General features: G+C 37.9%; 1 protein-coding gene across 2 annotated transcripts in view; it reads right to left on the reverse strand.

Annotated features, from left to right (window-relative positions):
* Positions 1 to 20,564, reverse strand: part of FANCL (FA complementation group L) — a 29,080-nt gene extending 8,516 nt beyond the window's left edge. The window contains exons 1-8 of one of the 2 annotated variants that reach the window (XM_068420736.1): positions 20,472 to 20,564; positions 17,535 to 17,593; positions 16,488 to 16,548; positions 15,410 to 15,466; positions 13,616 to 13,713; positions 9,105 to 9,201; positions 4,557 to 4,632; positions 1,499 to 1,506 (exon numbers count right to left, since the gene is read on the reverse strand). In XM_068420736.1, coding sequence (XP_068276837.1) covers positions 1,499 to 1,506; positions 4,557 to 4,632; positions 9,105 to 9,201; positions 13,616 to 13,713; positions 15,410 to 15,466; positions 16,488 to 16,548; positions 17,535 to 17,593; positions 20,472 to 20,564 — 549 coding nt within the window. The remainder of the gene's footprint in view (positions 1 to 1,498; positions 1,507 to 4,556; positions 4,633 to 9,104; positions 9,202 to 13,615; positions 13,714 to 15,409; positions 15,467 to 16,487; positions 16,549 to 17,534; positions 17,594 to 20,471) is intronic. The other variant, XM_068420652.1, reaches the window with a different exon arrangement.
* Positions 20,565 to 21,960: the final 1,396 nt, after the last annotated feature.

The raw sequence follows: 21,960 nt of genomic DNA on the forward strand, positions 1-21,960 counted from the left end.
CTGGTTGAAGGACCCATCAAATCTGAATTCATGAAAAATCAGTAGCTGGAGCCGGGTTCCTCTCCATTACAGCACTGAGAAAGCCTTACAGTCCCACGACACCTCAGTACTTTCAAGTGGGAGCTTGGTAAGGTTCTGACAGAGATACGCTGGATGATTTAATGATCCCGTTCCCTTCAGCTCTAATGACCACCACAGCAACTGAGCAGCCCAAAAACTTTACTGAGTTTAGCATCAAAGCGCATTTTCAGATTAGGTGGCCTCATTCTGAGTTTTCATATGGAAAAATAAGAGACTGAAATACTCAGCCTGAGATCCCTTCATCCGGCTTTAAGAGGACTGTTTTTATTAGAGCATCCCCTCCCGTGACCATACTCATAAACACTCAACACTTCTCCAGATTTTTCAAATATCAAGTATTGAGCTTAGAAAACAAAGAATACAATTAGTGATGACTTGTGAAAAGGCACTGTAAGTGACTCTCAGCACAGACAGCTTTCTCTCTCAACAAAGCATATATTCAGCCTCAAAGTCCCAGTTATTCAAGGCTCGATGAGGCAAAAATCTGATATAGACTGATACAAGCTGTACCAACACAGTCCTTTGGACTGAACAGCAATTTAATGTTAATTCACAGGGCTGTGATTCTGTGATCTTAACTTCTGAAAACAGGTGTTTGTAGCGACTGGGTTAAATTGGTTAACAGGAAAACAGACATGTAAACATAGAAACCTTGATGGTTCCCCAGCAGTTTTAGAAAACTTTGACCACATGTTACCTCGGTGCTATCAGACTGTATGTATCCTCCAACTGGTTTCAACAGGTGGTAGGAGATGAAGCACGCACTTTGGTCAGTGAAAATCAGATATTCCAGACCTGTTTCCGACGGGAACAACCTTCTATTCCACCAGGAGAGAGTCTGGTGTAGTTTTGCACCATTTTTGTTTCCATTTCTATCCTCTGCACTCTCTTCTCCATCTCATCACTGGTAGCTTCTCGTGCCAATTCTTCCCCTCTTTTTTTACTTCATTGCAATGCAAACACTTCCCCAAGTTTAGCCCTGTTGCCTATACACTGTTTCATTCAATTAAAGGAATAAGGAGGAATGGAAAAAAAGTCACTCTACCCTTGGTTCTTATTTCTAGAGCCACAGAGGCTGGGAAGAATGAAGAGGAAGCCTTGAGTCTGCATCTGCCATAAAATCCACAAAGCCTTTCTGTAACGCTTAAGTGCTATATGCCTATATGGCTATTCTGCCAAATTTCAAGCACGTGCTCCAGATCCTTCATGAACTAAATATTAATCAACTGGTAGTAAGAATGTTCTAATTAAGGTAAATACAGCACAATTTATTAAAATTTATTTAAAAAAAAAAAGATTAAAATGTGATCTTTATTCTGAGGTTTTTTTGCTAAAATTCTTCCTAACACAAAATTTGCTTATCCGAAATAAAAACAACTGCAAAGCCTCCTAATGGAAAAGGTAAAGTAGCCTAAACTACAGGTGCTGTTACCTGCTTGCCCTTTATGAGTTCATAGATAGAATACAATTTAGTGAACAGTTGTTGGATGGAAAATCCATCCACCTGTATCACCTAAATAATTTATGATTCTTTAGATTTGTTTGGAAACTGTTTATTTCTCACAAAGAGTAGTTTAACAATTTCCCCCTCCTTAGCACAAATCAAATTGAGACACAACACTCTGAAATCTTTATATAGTGCCTTGTCATCCACCTCCATCTTTTGTATTTATAGATGCATATAAATCTGGTGTCCATGAAAAAGAACAATTATGATGCATTTTATTGTGTTTTCATCAAAATAACCAAAGAATAATCTCATTCATACCACTATACCTTCTGAATCTTGTATTCCTGTTTCACTGTTGGCTGGCTGCGTGACCTCATTAGTCATTAATTTCCACTCTCGTGACCTTCATGTAGCCAACCAGGTGGGCAGTGGTCAGCACAGAAACAATACCCTGCTGCGAGGGCAGCAGAATATAGATGCACTGAAGCTGCAGAACCATGCTTACAGTGTATGCTAAAATGTGGAGACAGCACATTTATCTGGTTATTGAGAAAAAGGACAGAACTGAAATAAGGAGATGTTCTTGCACTTGTCATTGAGAAGCACTCTGCATTTATTTGGCACTTATAACAGTAGCAGCAGCAGCAGCATTGCCCTTGGTGCTGATTTCTTACTACTCTAAAATGTCTCCTCTGAGCCAGAATACACTGGCTGTTGCTGATCATGCTGTGAGACACCTGCACTGGCTACTAGGCTTGTCATGACGCACAAAACCCTACCATCTTCAGCTTGACATTGTGCGAGTTATAATTATTCATCCAAATGAATATGTCAGAGCAGCAGCAGCAGACCTCTCATCAGAGCAAAAGAAAAATACATCAAAACATTATCAACCCAGCAGGAAGACAGGGACCATAAGGAAAATTACCCATTTTTAATATGGATGCCATAAAGCCATGTCTATTATTATACGGGGGTGGGGGGGCGGGGAAAAAAACCAACCACCCAACAACCTCTCAAGTTTAAAGTCCACAAGCACTGAAAAGAACCTGAAATACGCAACAGCACACACAGGGGAAGTGAGGGAAAAAAAAATCAATTACCTGAAATCTATTTATATTTTCTTTTATAGGAGTTTATATTCTCATAGTGCAATTGCATAATTTTTGTTAAGCCTTGTCAGTTTTTACATTTAAGACGAGCAACAAATAATTAAAATTTAAGACCTATCAGTACCAAAACTTCATGTTATTTCACTAGAAAATAGGTATAGGAACCAAAATTTTCAACCACTAAATTCTGCTACCAGTGGTGTTTCAGCATTATCTAAGCTTAACCCTTATTTTACCACGGTGTGAAGACAGCTCACTGCAATGATTTCCATGCATTTTGAAAATAAAAACAATTTACACAATTACTACACACATTTTTTCCCAGAAGTGTTAGGTTCACATCAGCCACACAGATAAGGTCAGTCGTCAAAACAGACTGTACAACTAAAGCATTTCTATCAGCACAATGCCCTGGGTGCTGGTATTTGGTTCAGCACTATAGCAGCCTATCTGCAGCTAGAATTAGTATCTCATGATTTCAAAACAGGGTCTTCAGTTACATACAAACATCTATTGTTCATGTTTTCAAATAGTTCACAGGTAATTCTAACTGTAAAATGATTTTAAGATCTCAAGGATTATAGTGTCATATTTTTAACATTAGATTTTTACTTGGTTGTAGTGTCAATATTAATATATTTGCTCTCATCTTTAACTTGTCAGAGAAGGCTGCTCATATCATGTTTTTCAAGAACATTTTATTAAAACATAAGTCCAGCTAGTAGCTTTAAAATTACTAACAGTAAACACAGAGATGCAATGACTGTCAAGGATATTTGAAATGTTGTTGATTTGAGGCAACATAAATTTCAAGGCTGTAAAATTAATAAAATACTATTAAAAGTATGTATAAAGTTTGAGGTTAGAAACAGTACTTCAAATCCTGCCTGTAGTACATGGAATCCAGCATAATGTAAGGGAAAAACATCATCTGTTTAAATTGTTCCAAACCATACCAGAGAATCAAAACCTAAAACTACATGTGAAACTAAATACATTTTTCGTTTGAAACAGTCCATTCTTGCAGTCATTTCCTCAAGCTCTCCTATTAGAGGATCTGAGGTGACACACAGAACCTTAAGCGTTGCAGTCAAAATTATATGCCCATCTTAAAATCATTCTGATGCAACCTTTCAGCCATGTTCCCTATGTAAATTTAGTACCATAAAGACAGGCTTTATTGATGGGTAGAAATCCTCGTGAGAGTTAGAATTATGAAATGCAATCATTTATGTAAAATCTATTTTCCTGAATTAAATGAAATGAAACATAACTATTTTCTAGAGATAATTCAAATTATCTTACATCTAAATGGTCACATTTAAATCCATTTAATCAAGTACACATGCTCTATTAAGGAAAAAAGATACATGAAATAATGCAAGAGAGACTAAAAAAGACAACGGCTCTTGGTTCTTTATATTAACAAAATCAGTTAAACTATGAAATCAGATTTCTGTCACATACTTTCCTGTTGTTCCTTTGATCGTAACTGAAAAAAGTTTTAGTATGTTATGAAAACTATAGGATAACAAACTGGGGGACTGCCTTTTTTTTAATGTCTGTCAACTTCAGAGGGTGCTGCTTTTCTATAAGACAATCGTTTCTCATGCATGTATTTTCCCAATATAATTCCTAAAGATATTTCAGCCATACGAACAGCTTAAGAAAAAAACAGACAGTATGAGTGCAAAGCATATGACATGCAAGGTATATCCATATGGCAAGGAAAATATTTAAAACGCTATCATAAGGAATATGGAGTTCAGGATTATTACGTTTACATAAGCATGTGTAAAGGTAAAACGCACACAGGAAAAAAAGCTGGAGTTAAAAAATGACATCCAGCCCCTCACTACCTCCTACATATTGCATATGTAGCTCAGCCATTAAAAAAAGATGTATGGTACAGCAGTTTACCTGTGGCATCCAAGAAACTGCAAACTGAACAGGAAAATCCACAAGGCAATCCGGTGGTTCTGTTGGATACTGAGGGAGGGAAAGAAAATACAGGTTTTAATTTTTTTTCTTTTTTAAGTGCTTTAAAGTCAGACTGATACTCAGCTGCCAAATTTGATAACAAAAATTTGAGCACTTCAAGCATCTTGAGAACTTGGCTCTTAGAGGAAACAGCATGTAAAGCATTTTCAGAAACAGTTATGAATATTAATTATCATTTAAAGAAGAAATCTACATGTAAACAGTTTTTATATATCAGTTTTTAGTAAAGGCAGGAGAATCAGAGTTTTCTCTGTTCAGTGTTCACAAAGACACATTAAAAAAGAACTTTGGACAAAACCCAAAATATTTTAAAAAAATTTCTCCTCATTTACCTGTATTTTTTTGTATTTACTGGATAGGAAAGTTTAAAAAAAAAACAAAACACCAAAAACCAACCACCCTTTCATGAGTCCAGAACTAATTTTCATTTAAACTAAAATATTTGCCCTGACTGGCAACATTTTTTGTTTTGAAACTGAAAGTAATCAGATAAGTACATAACTATTTCGAAAGAGATGAATGAACATACACCCAAAATTAAAACAGCTCCTCATCTCTCATCCCAAATTTAAAGGTATCAATGAGGAAAAAAAAATTAGCTGTATTAAGAAAACTGAAGCTATAAAAATAAAAGGTTTGACAACTTCAAAAATAACCACTGACTATTCATTACGCTAGTAAATCTATTGCTGTTCAGCATCCAATATGAAATCTGGGGGAAAAAAAAAAAAAAGGTATTTTCTGAAAAATAAAGTAGCAAAGGAAAGAAACATCTAAGTACAAATAAACTGTTCTCTATGGCAAAGAGCAAAAAAGAGACATAGCTTCCCTAGAGCACCCATTCTTCATTGCTTCGATTTTCATAATAATCTAGTGGATTTATGGATTTCACATTTTATTTGTTTAAACTTGCTTTTTAATGCGCCTTCATTTGTGGTTTCTGTTAGGTATCCACTTTCTGAAGACAACTCCTGCATCTCTAATACCTTGTGCTCTGTCTTTTTATCAAATCAGCGGCAGACAAGTTAAATAACAGCGACAGAGCAAGAGAAGCGAAACAACTGATTTGAACAGGAGGTGGTTACAACTTAGAAATGTATATATCCACAAAAGCTGTTAGTTTCTTTTATTGTAGCGTTACTGTTCTTGTAGGCATTGCAGTGTTAGTGGTTGTGTATTGCAGGTATTTTTCATAAAACACTTCAATGCTTGCATAGAAATAAACTTGTTTTCAATGTATAAATGTATGCCTAGAACAAACTAAGAACAATTTCTTCCGTAGGATTGGTTTAAATCCCAGCAGCACTAGCCAATTATGTGTTTACTGTCTTGGTAAGTAAATTCGTTTTATGCAGTCTTTTGTAGGGTGCCTTTGAATAAGTGCTTGCAAACAGGTTCTACTAACTTTATATTACTTAAAAAAAAAGAACAAACCAAACCAAAAAACCTGCAGCACTTTTCCCCTGCATTTTTAGTCAAATTTTCTTTAAGAGCACAATATTGTACTGTGCACCAGATAATTGCCAAGAACTATGCGACAATGATTCTGTACATGTGTACATAATTTTTTTAGACCTTGCAGACTGAAATCCTACATAAAATAAGGTGAGTGATTCCCCAGGAGACAGTGTTTTAAAATACTATACCACAGCATATCAATGACATTATATGTTATTACAGTTACATTCAATTGTATATGTCAGAAATCATCCTATTATTCCTCAGAACAATTTAAGCAATTATTAAACAAAACATTTGTATTGTATTTCTGAGCATACAGCTAACTTTATCTAGAAAAAGTATTTTCATAACCCTTGCCAAATCATTCAGATAATTACCAAATCATCTTGATTACTCCAGGGCGCGCAAATTCTTGCAGTGGCCAATTTGAATTCTTGGGATCTGAAATGGCAAGCACCCAACCCACTTCTCATGCAATACAAAATGAAATCTGACAAATAAAACCTAATGTATTTGGCTTTATACTTGCAAAGATGCACGCTTTGTTTTCAGTAAACTTCTCTATCCATTCACAATTTAAATAAATGACTAAAGATTTCTGGACCAGGCATTTTCAATCAAATAAATCGGAAAACTATTTCACAAAATGTAATCTGAGCATTAAACAATATACCCTCTTATGAGGATTAAGCCTAATTATTTACAAAAGTCAAAACTGCGTAGCACGTGATTTGGCTGACACACCTAACCATGATATGACCATTCTCAATTCTTCCAGGTTTAAATCGACCGCCCCAAGTTTCCTAGCCGCTTTACAACTGCCGTTTATAGAGAGCAAGTGTTTTGAAAGGACAGTTCCTAACACAAAGCACATTAAGACAAGGATAACGGGTGGAAACATTTGACAACGCATTAAGGAAAAGTCCTCAAAACACATCCAAACCGTTCAGAATGACAGCAAAGGAATATTTAGGGGATTATCTCAATACACCTTATGAAAAAGAATGTCCTAAATCACTTATTGAAGAGTTTCTTCCTGAAAACATTGTTGGCAGGCTTATAAAGTCATTTCACTGTATGGTATCCATGAGGAAAAGGCTGAACAAACCCATCTGCCAGAATGCAGACAAGAGCCATTGATACATGCTGAGGAGGAGAGGTTTAGCTCACACACTAACCTTAATCAAAGAAACAGCATAACAAAAATAAGCATGCTTTTATTAAAGCAGGTTATCAAAAGAAATCCCTTCAAAAATACTTCAGCAAAGTCTTTTCGAGTGTATTAGATACGTATATGAAGGAAAATCAAATCCCCATGTCACCTAAACCACGTTTCACATATGAATTTTCTCCGGTGGCAAGTTGAAATGCCAGACGTGGTTTAAAAAGGACAAGCAATTGATCCTTCATCATAACAATCAACTTGAAAACAAAAAAGAAAAAAAAGAAGATTGATGATTACTCATTAGAACAGATAGGTTGGATAATCTAGTTTCTTTATTACACTGTATCCCTAGTTGTTAGACGGTGCTTTCTTCTGCTATTAGGAGTCTCAACTTCAGATATTTTATCACTATAAAGAAAATACACAAATTTTTACAAGAACAGAAAAGGGCAATCTTGATTCCCCTTACAGTACAGTGATAAGTTAAGGCTAAACAGAACCAGCCAACGCCTAAGTGCAATAGTGTTTGACTGTGGCAGCTGCTTGGTAAAAACGGGTATTGCGTTGTAATTTTTTTCTACACTTTTATACTTCCAAATACTTAAGATACTTTACTTCAATCGCCATAAAATCAAGAAAAAACTTAGGGGCAACAGGCTGCACTTAATTTCTAGTGGCATCCTAAGTATGGGATAGCAGCTTCCTTATAAACAGTGAAATACAGTCTGGTTACTCTCCTCGCGTGTTAAATAGACTGTAATTGTACTTCCTGATATATTTTTTCCATCAATGCATTTAATACTGGACTGACTAGCAAATTAATTATGCATTCATTACTCTATGCATGTAGGATAGTTTTACTCTTTTTTTAAAATCCACTTCAGCAACCTTATTTCCCAAACAGTACTTTTTCCACAGGCTCCTTTTTCCCCCTCTAAGGTAAAATAAGCTTGTCTTATGTAAAACTAAAAACCTCCTGGTATTTAAAGGAATATAGGATGTTTGTGAAGGTGAAATTTAATCTTACAATACCATGCCCACTCCTCATCCCTTCAAAATTATTAGTCCAGATGATGGACCAAGGACAGTCCCAAACAACAACATTTAGACACTTTTGGATGCACTTTTTCCCCTAGACTGATCTTCTGAAGACAACAGCTATCACCATTCCACTGTCACCATACAGCCTGGATATTCATAGTTTCTGATATGAGATTTGTGTCTTGAAATGAGAAATTCTATGAAGAAACATTGCCATTTGAGCTCAATTCTAAGTACCTTAATTCTAAGAATTAAAATTTTTCTGCTTCCGCACACGCCATGGATTTGCTTTGCAAGCACTGTCAAAATCAATCAATTATTTAGACTAAAAAGAAATAATTTTTTTAACATAAGGAACTCACTTCCGTAGTCAGTTTTTCATAAATCTTTATATCTCTAGCTTTAACAGTAAGACTTGCTAAAGAAGCAACCCAGCATCCTCTAATTCTTGTTATATGCATAGTCTCTGGATGGAGTGATAATGAATGAAAGTCTCCCAGATGGCTTTGTCTGTAATCCAGTAAAACAACTGCAATATCATAAAGTGTTTTTCATGTGATGCACAGTTTCATGTGAAAAGATTCTTACCGCTAACTGTAATGCAATATTAAATTTAAACATAGTTAAAATCTGAAAACTCTACTTTATATAAAAAAAAAATTCTCAAAAACCCCCCCACCATTATCTTGCAAAACAGACATACTAACAAACCAACTCTCTAAAATCCTTATGATTAAGAGAAATCCATTTATTTCAAGGAAGCCTTAAAATATTTTCTCTCACATAAACTCACCTTTGCATTTAACTTCAGAGTGATGAGATGCTGTCGACCACAAGAGTCTTCAGCTTTTAGCTTGACTGTGGAAAGACCAGTATCCACAAACGTGACTCTGAAAGAGAAAACAAAACTCTAACAGCGTTGTAAGAAGTACAGTTTGAAATGTCTGCAATACTTTTATTAGTCTGTTACAAATATTAATCAGAGGAAGCCCTATATGCCAACCATTTCTGCTGTTCTAGATTTACTGCTGTTAATACACCAGTCTACTGCTTAATGCAGTCATATATCTTCGGGTTATTTACAATGTGTGTCAAGGCTCATGCTGTGGTCAGTGAGCACTGTGTTTCAGTTTTCCATCACCGGAACCTTTGACACACACAGCATGTTCCTGTCAGCCTCTACTTATGTACACATTAAACTTCCTGTCAAATCTTTGATCCATTTCTGCAGTTTCTTACTGTATGAGACTTTTATGCTCTTGATTTGCTTTTCTCTTCAATGAAGTTCTCTTTTATTATCAATATTATTATTGTGGAAAATTCAGTGGATATTGGTTCATATTCTGAAATTGATTTTCTGCAGAAAGCAGTGCCTAAACAGGTACAAAATGAGTTATTTATGATGATTTGCCTTCCTTTCATGACAGTTTTACACAGTATACATGCACCCAAGCAAGTAGCAGGTACATACTAAATGTAAATAAGTTTTAAAACTTCTGACATAATCCCTGACTCTTTGCTTAAGATGTCACTGATTTGTGCTTCCCACAACAATGAAGATGAATACAATTGTAAAATGCATTGTTCTCTAGAAATATGTTCTGCTGAGTAGCTTCAACAACTGCCAAAAAGATTCCAACTTCTCCATATATTTACCAGTGAACTGGGCTTGTGGATATTTTGGCACTTTTACTATGCCATTCTTGTGTAAAGATAAAAAGCAGTCCGAGATTATTGTACAACTTATCACCCAGACTGATGGAAAGGCCTATCAGAGTTCAATGAAAGCATCTGCTTGCTGACCTAAGTAACATTTTTTTTAAACCATTACACACTAGCCCAGTCACTCGAGCCAGCATGCTGGGAAAAATGGTTCTCTTTCAAGTGAAACTGGCAATGGAGTTGTAGAAGCCTGTACAAGAAAAAAGTAGACATACACCAAAGGGTGTGCACATTCCTGGGAAGGAAGTGAAAAAAAGAAAAAATGATCTACATAAATGACATAGGCTCAATATGAGGGAGCTGAAAAATACAGACGGAAAAAGCAGTAGTGGCAGTAAGTAGGGAGAGAGATATATTATTTCATGTTTAATGCTAATTAACTTTAATGCAATATTAAATAGTCCTACAGATTCCTGGGGGTATTTTGACGTTCCTTTTCTCTACAACAGTTGAAAGAAATACAAGTCTTGATAAAAGTGTAATTCAACTGTAGTCAATTAAATTCGATTTATTTAGAAAGAATTAGAGCATTTTTCCTCTAACTGGAAAAAAAATCATTATTCCCGCTTTGTTCCAACTTTACCTCAAAATTATATCACAGAGTTTTATAGAGATAAGAAACTATCTATATCCCACCCCTCCGTCTACTGTTGCCTGGGGTGGGGAAATCCTCAACCAGCAGCTAAGGCACAGAATGGTTACTGCAATGAAATACACAGCAGTGTCCAAAACAAAGCATAACTGGTGCTTGCATCATCACTGCACTGTGAGGCTGGATAGCAAAAGAGAACAGAAAAATTAAAGGGATGCTGTCAAGGTGTTTAGGATTTAAAATTATCTGTTCTGACAGTCATCTTGTTTGGACCACTTCACTCTTGAGGTGCCAGAAAGGTATGGATTATTTTAGGTTATGTGTGTGCCTACATAGATTTAAAATATATGCACACCATTATTCTAAAAATATAGTGACAATATTATTATGTTCAATCATATCTGTAAAGAACCTTCACATTCAGTTTTATTGACAGGGTAAATTAGACAAACTTTAAAAAAAAATGGAAGCATATGGAAAAGGTGTTAAGAGCACCAGTAATGGCTACCTGTTTAATTATATAGAGAGGGATACACCACAAAATGATTTTCAAGTTCTGTCTGTTATTCAAGTTTTAACATATTTTTAGTTTCAGAATTCATATTTAAAGTATCTTTCAAAGCCAGTTTAAAATGTGATTTTCAGAGCTTAGAGATAACAGAGAAAAACTGTACAAAATGTAGATCATCACCGCTATGAAGCACCACTACAATCCAGACCAATCTAGAAATTCTTAGGACTTTTACTTAATTTTGACTTCAGCAACTAGCTGCTAGTAGAAGACAACTACTCAAGCTAAGCAACACAACACCTTTTAAGTATTATTCATTACAAACCATGTACCTGGAGGTTTCTAGTAAAATGTTCTTTTCCCTTTCAAACTTTTTCACAAACGGGAACACCAAGGAATAAAAAACTCCTCACACAAAGGGCATACATGTTGAAGAATGCCCAGAACGAAAATTCATAGTGAGCCTTCTTTCTTCTCAACAGAATGTAAAACCAGTAAACTGCCTCCAGGGAATGAAGGAGGATTCATTTTTCCATTTAGGATACAAAAAAGGAACTCATCAGCTTTATGGCTACCTGTTCTGTAACATCACTCTGCCATTCTTTGGGTCAGAAGAGGTGAAAGGGCCAGTTCTGTAGGACTGGAGTAAGTTGGACAATGCTGTAAAAGTCATATGAACTTCTTCATGTGATTGTATAGTCAAATAAGGAATTGTTTACATAGGTGATATGTCAGTTATATAAACCTTTATTCCTCTGTAGGCTCCATCATTTTATTACATAGAAAAAAATGGAATGACCATAAAGATGGAAAGCCTCAGTTAAATCTCTGAAGTACAGTAATTCAGCATAACACACAAATGACTGAGAACGCACGAAATGGCAGGATTACCTTGGAAATGGAGAAGGCAAGAGGAGAAGATACTTTCTATGAAAAAGCTTCGCAAGTATCAAGCAGAAATGCATTGCATCTTGGGAGATCATGACACACTATGGACTTAAGAGATACTAGCAACCTTTATGAGGGTGATAAGAGTACTACAAATGTTTTATAGTCGATAATTTACCTTCTCAAGACATGGTTATTGAATCAACTTGCGAGATGATGAGATAGTATTAGAAGAGCCTTTCCTATAACTTAATACTACTACATGTGTCCTTTCTCCCCCTTCAGCTCATTAGGTTTGTCCTGGTACTTTTCCATATTCTTAAAATGGAGGAAGTATCCTCCTTTGAACTCCTCAGCTGTTAGGACAGCACTTAGTGTTGGAAATTTGGTACAATTTCATAACCTGTTGAACTGTGACTTTTGTGTACACGTATTTGAATATGAAAGCATATTCACCCTTCCCCACACCTAAATTAGGTCAAAGAATCAAGTTTTCTATATCACAAAGTGATTATATCTAATCACAGAAGCCTGCCCATTTACAATCCTCATTAATGTTTGTACTTTCAGTGGTTTAGGAGGAAAGAGGTGTAAGATCATTGCAAATAATGTCTTCAATTTGTTTTTTAGAAACTTTACATATTCCTTAGATAAAAGCCATTAGAAGACACTAAATTTGTGCCATACCTGAGAGCTTCTTAACTCACTTCAGAGCTAAAGGAACCATAGCCTATTGCTTTGATTCTCTCTCAAACAAAATATCCTTTATTTTTTTCAGTTGAATTTGGATGCAGTCAGCTTCCAGCATGACCCAAAACTCACTAGGAAAAACTAAATCTAGTGTTTATATTTTTTCCTACTTGGAAGTGCCTCCCTGGTCCCCCAAACATGTTCGCTTGCACAGTTTTTGGAGACTAAGGAATGCTTTTCAACAGCCCTCATCTCTGTTTGAACCCATCTGGGTAGCAAAAAAAAGTATATGTAAGTTTCTTGCTGTGGGTGTCGCAAAGAGCTGGCTGTTTTGATGTTCTGGATTTACAGCTTTCCAAATTCTCCCCTCACATATTTTTTTTTGTAGATTTACCTTGTTGTGGATTAACTATGTTATTCCTTTGTCTAAGGAGGTCCTTGTGCTATAGAGAGCAAGATAGAACTGTTCTTTAAAAATAATTATTCTAGTTCTAAAAAATGTATGAACTGTTTTTATGAAAGCATAAAGGTACACGATGGTCAACCATAGCATAAGGGAATAGTCAAAAAAAGCTGTACAAAGTAGGAGAAAAAAAGGAAGAAAAAGGAGAACTATAAAAGTTGTATTAAATATGTTTACTATGCCAACAGTTTATAGGTCAAAGAAGAATTGATTTCTTAGTAGTAGCATCTCACCTTTCAGCTCAGTTATGAGGCAGTTGATACAGGTTTGTTGGGTTTTTTTAAATTAAAAACAAAGCAACAGAGTTTTTAAAGCAAAACCAGTTTCTGAACAGGATAAATTAACAGAATGAGTACATTTGATATGTTGAACTCACAAATACAAAAGAAGAACAGATATTCTAAAGATAATGTCTGTTAAGAAATAAAATAAACATACTTATTCCAACCCAATATTTCTAGATCTCTGACAAGACAGGAGTAGTATTCCGGCGGCCGTGGTATATGCAGGTCTTGTGTATTCTTTAAAGCAATTTCCTGTTTAAAAGAACATTAAAAACATCATTAAGAGATATTTCAATATTTTTGCATCTATTTAGTTATGTGATTTTTGCAATTCATTCAAAAATATTAAGCTTATGTAAAATTAACTGTACACTGCATTTGTTTTGTTATAGCCTCCAGCTAAAGCAGACAAAGAAGCTGTTTGGTAAATTACTTCAGATACTGGTAACGAAAACATCTGCAATTTAAAAAAACTCCACAGATGTTGACAACCTAGTCTTCAGATGCAAATATCAAATGTGCCTCTTTTTCAGCTAATAAATTTGAAGTCAAGCATCTTGACTGAAAGAACATTTCAAAAGAAGGTTCTATTAAGCCCACAGCTGTCTCCTGGGCTCCACTGCCGCAAAAGACAACACATATATGAAATCCCCCCTACTATTTTAAAGTAGCGATATACAACTTTATATAGCTATTAAAAAAAAAAAAAATCAAAAAATCAATTTCTCAGTTTTAACACCATAGGATCCCACAGAGTAAGTTTTGGTGCAGTCACTCATCAAGTATGTCATAATGCCTCAAAAAGAAATTTTTATCAAAAAGGTAATGCCACGTTACAGAGAAAAACAAAACCAAACCATACATTCCACATTCATGTTGCGCTACTTGTTCTTTAAAAGAGTACTTAAGTTAAAATTATGCTTACAGGGCAAATAAATAAATTAATGAAATTTATAATAAAATTATTAATAATTTAAAATAAATGACATTTAAATAAAATAATAAATAGAATTAATAATGAAGTCAGTATAACAATCATTTCTGCCCAGTTCTCCCGCAGTGTCTTCTGTTGTTTTTACTAGCTGCACTGAGGATCACTATTTTACTATTTTGAATTAATTATACTTTCATTGCATTCGCATTCTCTGAGTGCTTGTGTATCCATGCAAAGAGACTGCAACAACTATTGTGAAATATTCCAAAATTGCCACATGTAGACATTCTTACTCAGTCCCATTCCAAGCGCCTTTGCCTGGTTTAGTGTAATCCAGTTTGGCAGTGACCGAACTAATACTGAGGAAAGGCACTCCCAGCACAGAGCAGTAGTGTAATACCAGGAGGGTATTTTTGTTGTTGTTTTGAAGAATATTTACTGTGTTTTGTTTCTAAGTTAAGCAGGTTGTACGCAACTATTCTTTGCCCAGAAGGCTCATAGAACAATGTTTTACTAACAGAGAAGAAATTGTCACTTTCATATTGTTAACTAAAAACTTTGCTACTCTTCAATCCCAGAGTCGAAAAACTTTTAAGAAAAGAATAAACAGCAGTCTCTGAACTATAAAAAAAAAAAAAAGCTTTCTGCATTTATTGGTCAGGTTGTCACACAGGTCAAAGCACCTTCAGCAATCCACTGACTGTATAAGCCTTTGTATGATTCTTTACCTTCTCGATAATACCAGGAATTCCAGGAAAATCATTGTAAAAAGGATGGCTCTATACTGAGATCCCTTGCCAGGATTTTAATTTTTCTGTAACACTCCAATTTCCAAAGAATACACTCACTTAAAATCCTAAAGGATACTTATACAAATATTACACGAACAGCATACATACAAAGTCACCTCTTAAAAAAAAACCCATCTATCAAACAGTAAACTGTAAAAAACTGAAAGTGAAAACCAAAGCTATAAGAACATCCCACGTCCCACATATATATTCTGTCACTTACCAAAACAGTTTTCAGCTCCACCATAAAACTGACAAGATCTGGACAGCTGTGCAACCTCTGGAAGGAACACAGTATCAGTTCATTTTCTTCAATGCTTAACTTCTAGTGGTAAACAATTTTAGTCTAACTATTTTTCTAGTATTTTCAAACCAATTAACAAAAAAAAACCCCAACTGTATACCACATGTTCAAATATTTCGATTACAGAATACATCTCCCAGAGTACAGGAAAATTAACCATCACCTTCATCACATCACGTTACATTACACATTTATATAGTTTATGAAGACTTTACACTTTATGCATTTATGAAGACTTTTATGAGGGCTTTAGTCTTCACCAATGAGAACAGAAGATTTGGAATCACTCAAAAATGCTTCTTAGTTGGTGACATTTTCTTTAAGAACTCTTCAGACCTGCCTGTTTTTAGATGCTATACAAGATTAAGGAACCCTGTCTATCTTCAGATGCGTTACGTATCTCCTGAGCTCAGTACCTTTCGTTACTCCCAACTTGCAACCCTTGTTCTACAAAGGGGTGCACAGTCCATGAGATACAGTGTCTCAACTACCACTTGTGGCAAAGATGACTTTGCGGAAACAAAATATTATTTGTGACTGGAAGGCTGTTGTATCCTTGCTCCAAAGTTTCTTCTGGGTATACAGAGGTTTAGCTTAGATTCCTTGACTGGCTACAAAATAGAATGAGCTAGATCTATCAATAATTAATGTGAATTCTCTTCTTTGCATTATGAACAGTTTGTAAAAAATAAATAGATACAAAACCACAATCTGTTTCTAATTGAGAGATTAAAGAAAAATTACAGTAAAATGTCAGCAGCCATTTATTAAAAATCATTCTATCTCAATCTTCAAAAAAATAAAGCTTGAATAAAATTATTTACTAAATTCTACCCATCTCTCTTTAGATTGACCTGCAAACCCTCAAGCATTTCAAAAGAAATCATGGCTATACAATGAGAGTTCTTTAACACTTTCAGAATAGGTGTGTGAGTATAAGCTTTTCAGAATTATTAGAAGTATACATTTAACAGAAATGGTTTTAAAAGTTCTATACCTGCTTTAAAATATGCCGATATCCATGCAGTATCTTCTTTAGGTGCCAGCTACATTCTACCCTAGACAAACAGTATTTTGTATTAATTTTAAATTCACCATACATGATTTTTAGAAGAGATCAGAAAGTCTGCTATACAACAACATAAAAGTTTTTCTTAAAAAAAAACAAAAGAAGTAAACAATACTTCAAAATTTCTTTGAGTTTCATATTCAAAGTTATTTAAAACTTTGAAATGTCACTATCCCAAAGCCCATTAAAAATTAAGTATTTACCTACAAAAGCCTGTTCTTTGCTGAAAAACAACAACATAATTCTTGCAAGCTAATATGACTTCATAAAATATACCAATATTTAAAAATGATATCCTGAAAATGTCAGTGTTACCTATAATGCTGTTTTAAGTATCCAACCTAGGATGTAACAAAGCTATCGAGCACAACTGTTCACAGCCCAGAGCAGGCTGGCCTAGGCAGAAGTATGGAATACAACGGTAAAGGCTAATCCAGGCATGTGTGCATACACACAACACACACACCCCTCACATATTACTGTGATAAACACTCACGGTAATAGGAACAGAGCTTTTAAAGAGAAGTGGGGTAACGCAAATTAATACGTATTAACAAGAAAGAGAAAATGAAGTTTAAAAAGCTATGCTAGCCATCAAGTACATAATTGCTTAAATTTAGAACTTCGCACTGAATTTTCTGTTTCCCAAATGGTGACATGTAAATAACCTGATTTCAATGAACATTCTTTTTCCAAGTACATTGATTTATATATAAACACAACCAATTAATCACAACAGGTTTCAAAGTTAATTAACAACAAAATATTTTGATACAGGCAATGTTTATTGTCAGCATTTATTAACACTGATGCTGTACAATTTTGTTGCAAGGTTAAGTTGAAACCAATAAGAATTAATTACCAACATTGATATTGGGAAAAAAGGAATAATTCATATGCATATCCATCATTGCTTTTATCAAAACAAACTTTTGTTACATACACTTACAAATTGTTTTCACCAAACTATCTTACCTTGCGTTTTTCAGTTGAAAATCCATTGGTAACAGTATCCTGATATGGAAGTCTCTACCCTTGAAAATAAACATTTAGTTAATAGGAAGGTCAGCAAAGAAAAATCCTAGACACTTGTGGGAATCATTCCCCATAAGATCAGCTACTAAGAAAGTTTGTCTTATCTGACTTTCAGAAATATTATTCAGAATTTCTTTATTTAGGAAAAAAAAGCAGCATGAGTGACAAGTAGAAATAATGCTGATTTTAATTCTTGAGTTGAAATACCCTTGACTTCTGACTCACAGCATTCAGTAAAAACTCTTCAGTGCATCACATTTCATAAAGCAAAACTAACACCTTTCCGAAGAAAAATAGACATTATCCAACTCTGGACAAAACCCAGAAATGTAATTCAATCCAATTCATGCTGAAATACACAAAAGTCTGTCTTCAACTCAAGTAAAAGTCAAAACAGACCCTTATTCTAAAAGTACTACACTCAAAAGGAACCTGGGCACTGATCCACAACACATTTCAGCAAGGTTTTAGAAACTGTAAACAAAAACAGTCCCAAGTACCTGAATGTTTTTTTTTTCTTGTTAGTGCAATCCATCTGGGGCAGTTCCTAAATGCCACCTACTTGTAATTTCAGTAATTGTCCCTATTTGTAATCCTCCTCCTACTTTCTTATGGGATGATCAAAATAAAACTGAAATAAAGGTTTGTGAGTAGGTTTAACTCCTCCCTGAAGTGAAAAGAGCAGTTACCTCATCTCAAAACTCTTATTCCAGACTCAGCGTACCTTGAATTATGTCCACAAACTCTGAGATTTCTGCAGCAGGAAGTTAAGAGCAAAACCAGATTTCCTCCTGTATCAGATGATTGATACAGTGGATGCTTTATCTCAATTTCAGAAAGGCTTTTAATACTGTTTCCCGTAACATCCTCATAGACAAACTGAAGAAGGATGAACTAGAAAAGCTGTCAGTGAGGTAGACTGAAAACTTGTCAAACTGTTGGACTCAAAGGACTGTGATCAGCTATTTGACCTTCATTAGCGACCTGGCTGATGGGACAGGATGCACCCTCACTCAGCAAATTGGCAGAGGAGTGGTTGATAGGCCATGGAATTGTACTACCATTCAGAGGGACCTCAACAGGCTGAGGAAATGGGCTGACAGGAACCTCATGAACTTAAGAAAGTGCAAAGTTTTGCACCAGGAGGGGATTCACCCTGTGCACCAGCACACGCTGGTGGCAGCTCCGCAGAGAAGGACCTGGCAGTCCTTGTGGACGTGAAGTTGACCCCGAGCCAGCAATGCACCCTTGCAGCAAAGGCCAACAGCCTCATGTGCTGGATTAGGCAGAACATTTCCAACAGGTCGAGAAGGGTGATCCTTCCCCTCTGGTCAGCACTGGTGAGGCACACCTGGAGTGCTGGGTGCCCAGTACAAGAAAGGCATGGACATACTGGAGTTAGTCCAGTGAAGAGCTACGAAGGTGCATAAGAGCTTGAAGCATCTCTCATACGAGGAGAGACTGAGGGAGCTGGGACTGGTTAGCCTGGTAAAAAGGTGGCTCAAGGGGGATCTTGCCAGTGTGTACAAATACCTGATGGAGAAGGACTAAAAAGGTGTAGCCAGACTCTGAGTGACACACACTGACAGCAGAAGCAATGTGTACAAGTTGAAGTACAGGAAATTTCACCTAAATGCAATGAAAAAAGCTCAGTAACAGTGAGGGTGGTCAAACACTGGAACAGGCTGCCCGAGAGGTTGCCCAGTCTCCATGCCTGGACATAGCCTTGAGCAACCTGCTCCAGCTGACCCTGCTAGAGGACCTCCAGATGTTCCTTTCAACCTCAGTGTTTCTGTGATGCTCACAAGCAAAAATAAGATACCGTTTCAGAGCTAAATATTGCACATTTGGCACACCAGTTGCTTCCAAACTCCTCCAAAGCTGACGTTTACTGTCGGCTTAAATTATGCACATATCCTCAGACTTTGCTACATTATGGCCTTAGCCCTAACCCAAAAACCACATCTGAGAACAAACGCTCACACTCGCATCTTAACCTTCCCATTAACTCCAGGATGCTTTCTAACACACAGAGCATTTCAAAAGTTGCAGCTGTTAGAGTAATGCAAATATAAACACACACTTGCAAATGTCTTGTAAAAACTGAGTATGAGAGTCACCAAAAACTTTCCTGAACTTTGACTGCAAAACTACATTTTTGAAGACACAAGTGTGACACAGCTCATGTTATTTCTAAATGAAAATACACCTGTTAAAGAGCTGTTTCTGTGCTCTGTGTGTACATGCATATGTGATATTTTAATGAGCCATGGCTCACTACATAGTGCCTCTAATGGCAAAGTTGGCTTAAAAGCATCCACTCTCAACATGTGTTAGGTGCCATTCTTCTACCTGCACTGCAACTTACCAGATCCTCAGAGAGATCATGCAGCTACTTAAGCTGAAACCTCACAAACACACCAGGTAAAAGGAAAATACCCACAATTAGTCATTTGCTTCAACCTTTACCCTTGGCCAAGAGCGCAGGCACGTTGAATCTGCCCCATAAAACCATTTGCCAGCACAACAAATCCAGCCCACAAGCCACCAGCGCCGCCAAAGCAGAGCAATTCCGCCTGCACGAACGCGGGCGCCTCCCCACAGCACCCCTACGGCACACGGCCGGGAACCGGGCGCAGGGGGGCACCGCAAGCTGAGGGGCCCCGCTGCACTCCCGGGCATTTCCTGCTTCACAAACCCGGCGGCTCCGCGCTCGGCCGGGAAGCTGCCGGCCCCGGCAAGGGGCGAGGCGGGAAGCGCTCCCCACTCACACTGACGCGGCTCCCGCGGCTGCCTGCGAGCGCAGGCCTTAGGGGAGCGGGGGGGGGCTGACGCGGAGTAACGGCCACCGGCCAGGCGGCGCGCGGGCCACAGTACCTGCGCGGTGAGGAAGCCCTCGTAGGCCGTTCCCTCCCGGTTCTGAGGCAGCAGCAGCGGGCACTGGCGGAGCAAAGCCCCCGAGCCCGCCATGCCGCGCCGCACCGCTCCTTCCCGCCCGCCCGGCACGGCCGTTCGAATCCGACGCGCTGCCGGGTGAGGCCCCGCCCCTGCCGGCGCACGCGCCTGAGGGGAAGGGAGGGGCGCGCAGCGTGGCCGTCAGGGCGGGCGCGTGCCGACCGTTACCTGAGGGGAGGTGCCGGCCGTCAGGGCGGGCGCGTGCTGACCGTTACTTTAGGCGGGCTCCTGCCGAGCGTTACCTGAGGGGAGGCGCCGGCCATCAGGGCGGGCGCGCGCTGTTACCTGAGGGGAGGCGCCGGCCGTCAGGGCGGGCGCGTGCTGACCGTTACTTTAGGCGGGCTCCTGCCGAGCGTTACCTGAGGGGAGGCGCCGGCCATCAAGGCGGGCGCGCGCTGTTACCTGAGGGGAGGCGCCGGCCGTTACCTGAGGCGGGCAGCCCTGTGGCGAGTCCCGCGGCGAGGAGCAGCCTCTCGAACCCGGAGGAGCACGGCTTCCCGGGAGCCGGGCCGCGGACCAGCCCCGGCGTTCCCTCACGCTTGAGCACATGCTGAGGGGACAAGTGCCCTGGACTAAGGAGAACAGTCGAGCAAGGCGCTTCGTACATAGCCGGCTGGGCCAAGCAGATTGCAGTACCTCTCAAGGCAAGGCAGTGGGTTACTTCTGGCTCAATTCATGTGTTGCTTTTCTAAGAATCATACAATGTTTACTGCCACAACATATTTAAGGTGATAAAAGCTTCTCTGCCCTCTCACACAGGGGTTGGGATAAAAAATTTCCTCACTTTTCTGGGTGGGTTGCCACTAAGACCTGACAGCCACTGTGTTTGGGAAGGGCCAAAGAAAGATACTTAAAACTTTGGGGTTTATTACATACGTTTCAGGAGGCCTTAAGACTTTGCATATGACTAAGGCTGAACATCAGGCGAAACACACCAAGAGGCAGTTTCTGCTGAAAAAGACATGTTTGACAAAAAAAAAAAACAGTTTTACAAGGGGATAGGTGACTTGGGTAAGTCACCTAAGAGGTGTGTTGCAGAACTAGCAACTGAATCTTGAGGGTCCCTGAGGCAGCTTCCCTTGGGAACAAATGCAAATGTAATCCGATTAGCATGCAATATATTACTGAATTTGTAGAAGGACATATATTTATAGGCCAGCTGATGAGGCTTCCACTGTTGGATATGGTATGAATGACTAAAGCTGCTAAATCTTGACAACTTTTCCAGGTATTCATCCCTTGTAATAGAGGAGGTTTTTTCTCCCAACTCATGTTGAGTCGTTATATCTTTAAACCAGTGCTTTTCACTGTGGAAACGAGTACAGAAGGCTCAGCAAAATGTAGAAAAGACAGTATTAGAAGGAGTTCAGCTCTTCCAGGCCAGGGAACTGGGAACTGTCAGTCAGAGAAC

This window comes from Nyctibius grandis, chromosome 1 (genome assembly GCF_013368605.1).
Source record: "Nyctibius grandis isolate bNycGra1 chromosome 1, bNycGra1.pri, whole genome shotgun sequence".
Taxonomy (NCBI): Eukaryota; Metazoa; Chordata; class Aves; order Nyctibiiformes; family Nyctibiidae; genus Nyctibius; species Nyctibius grandis.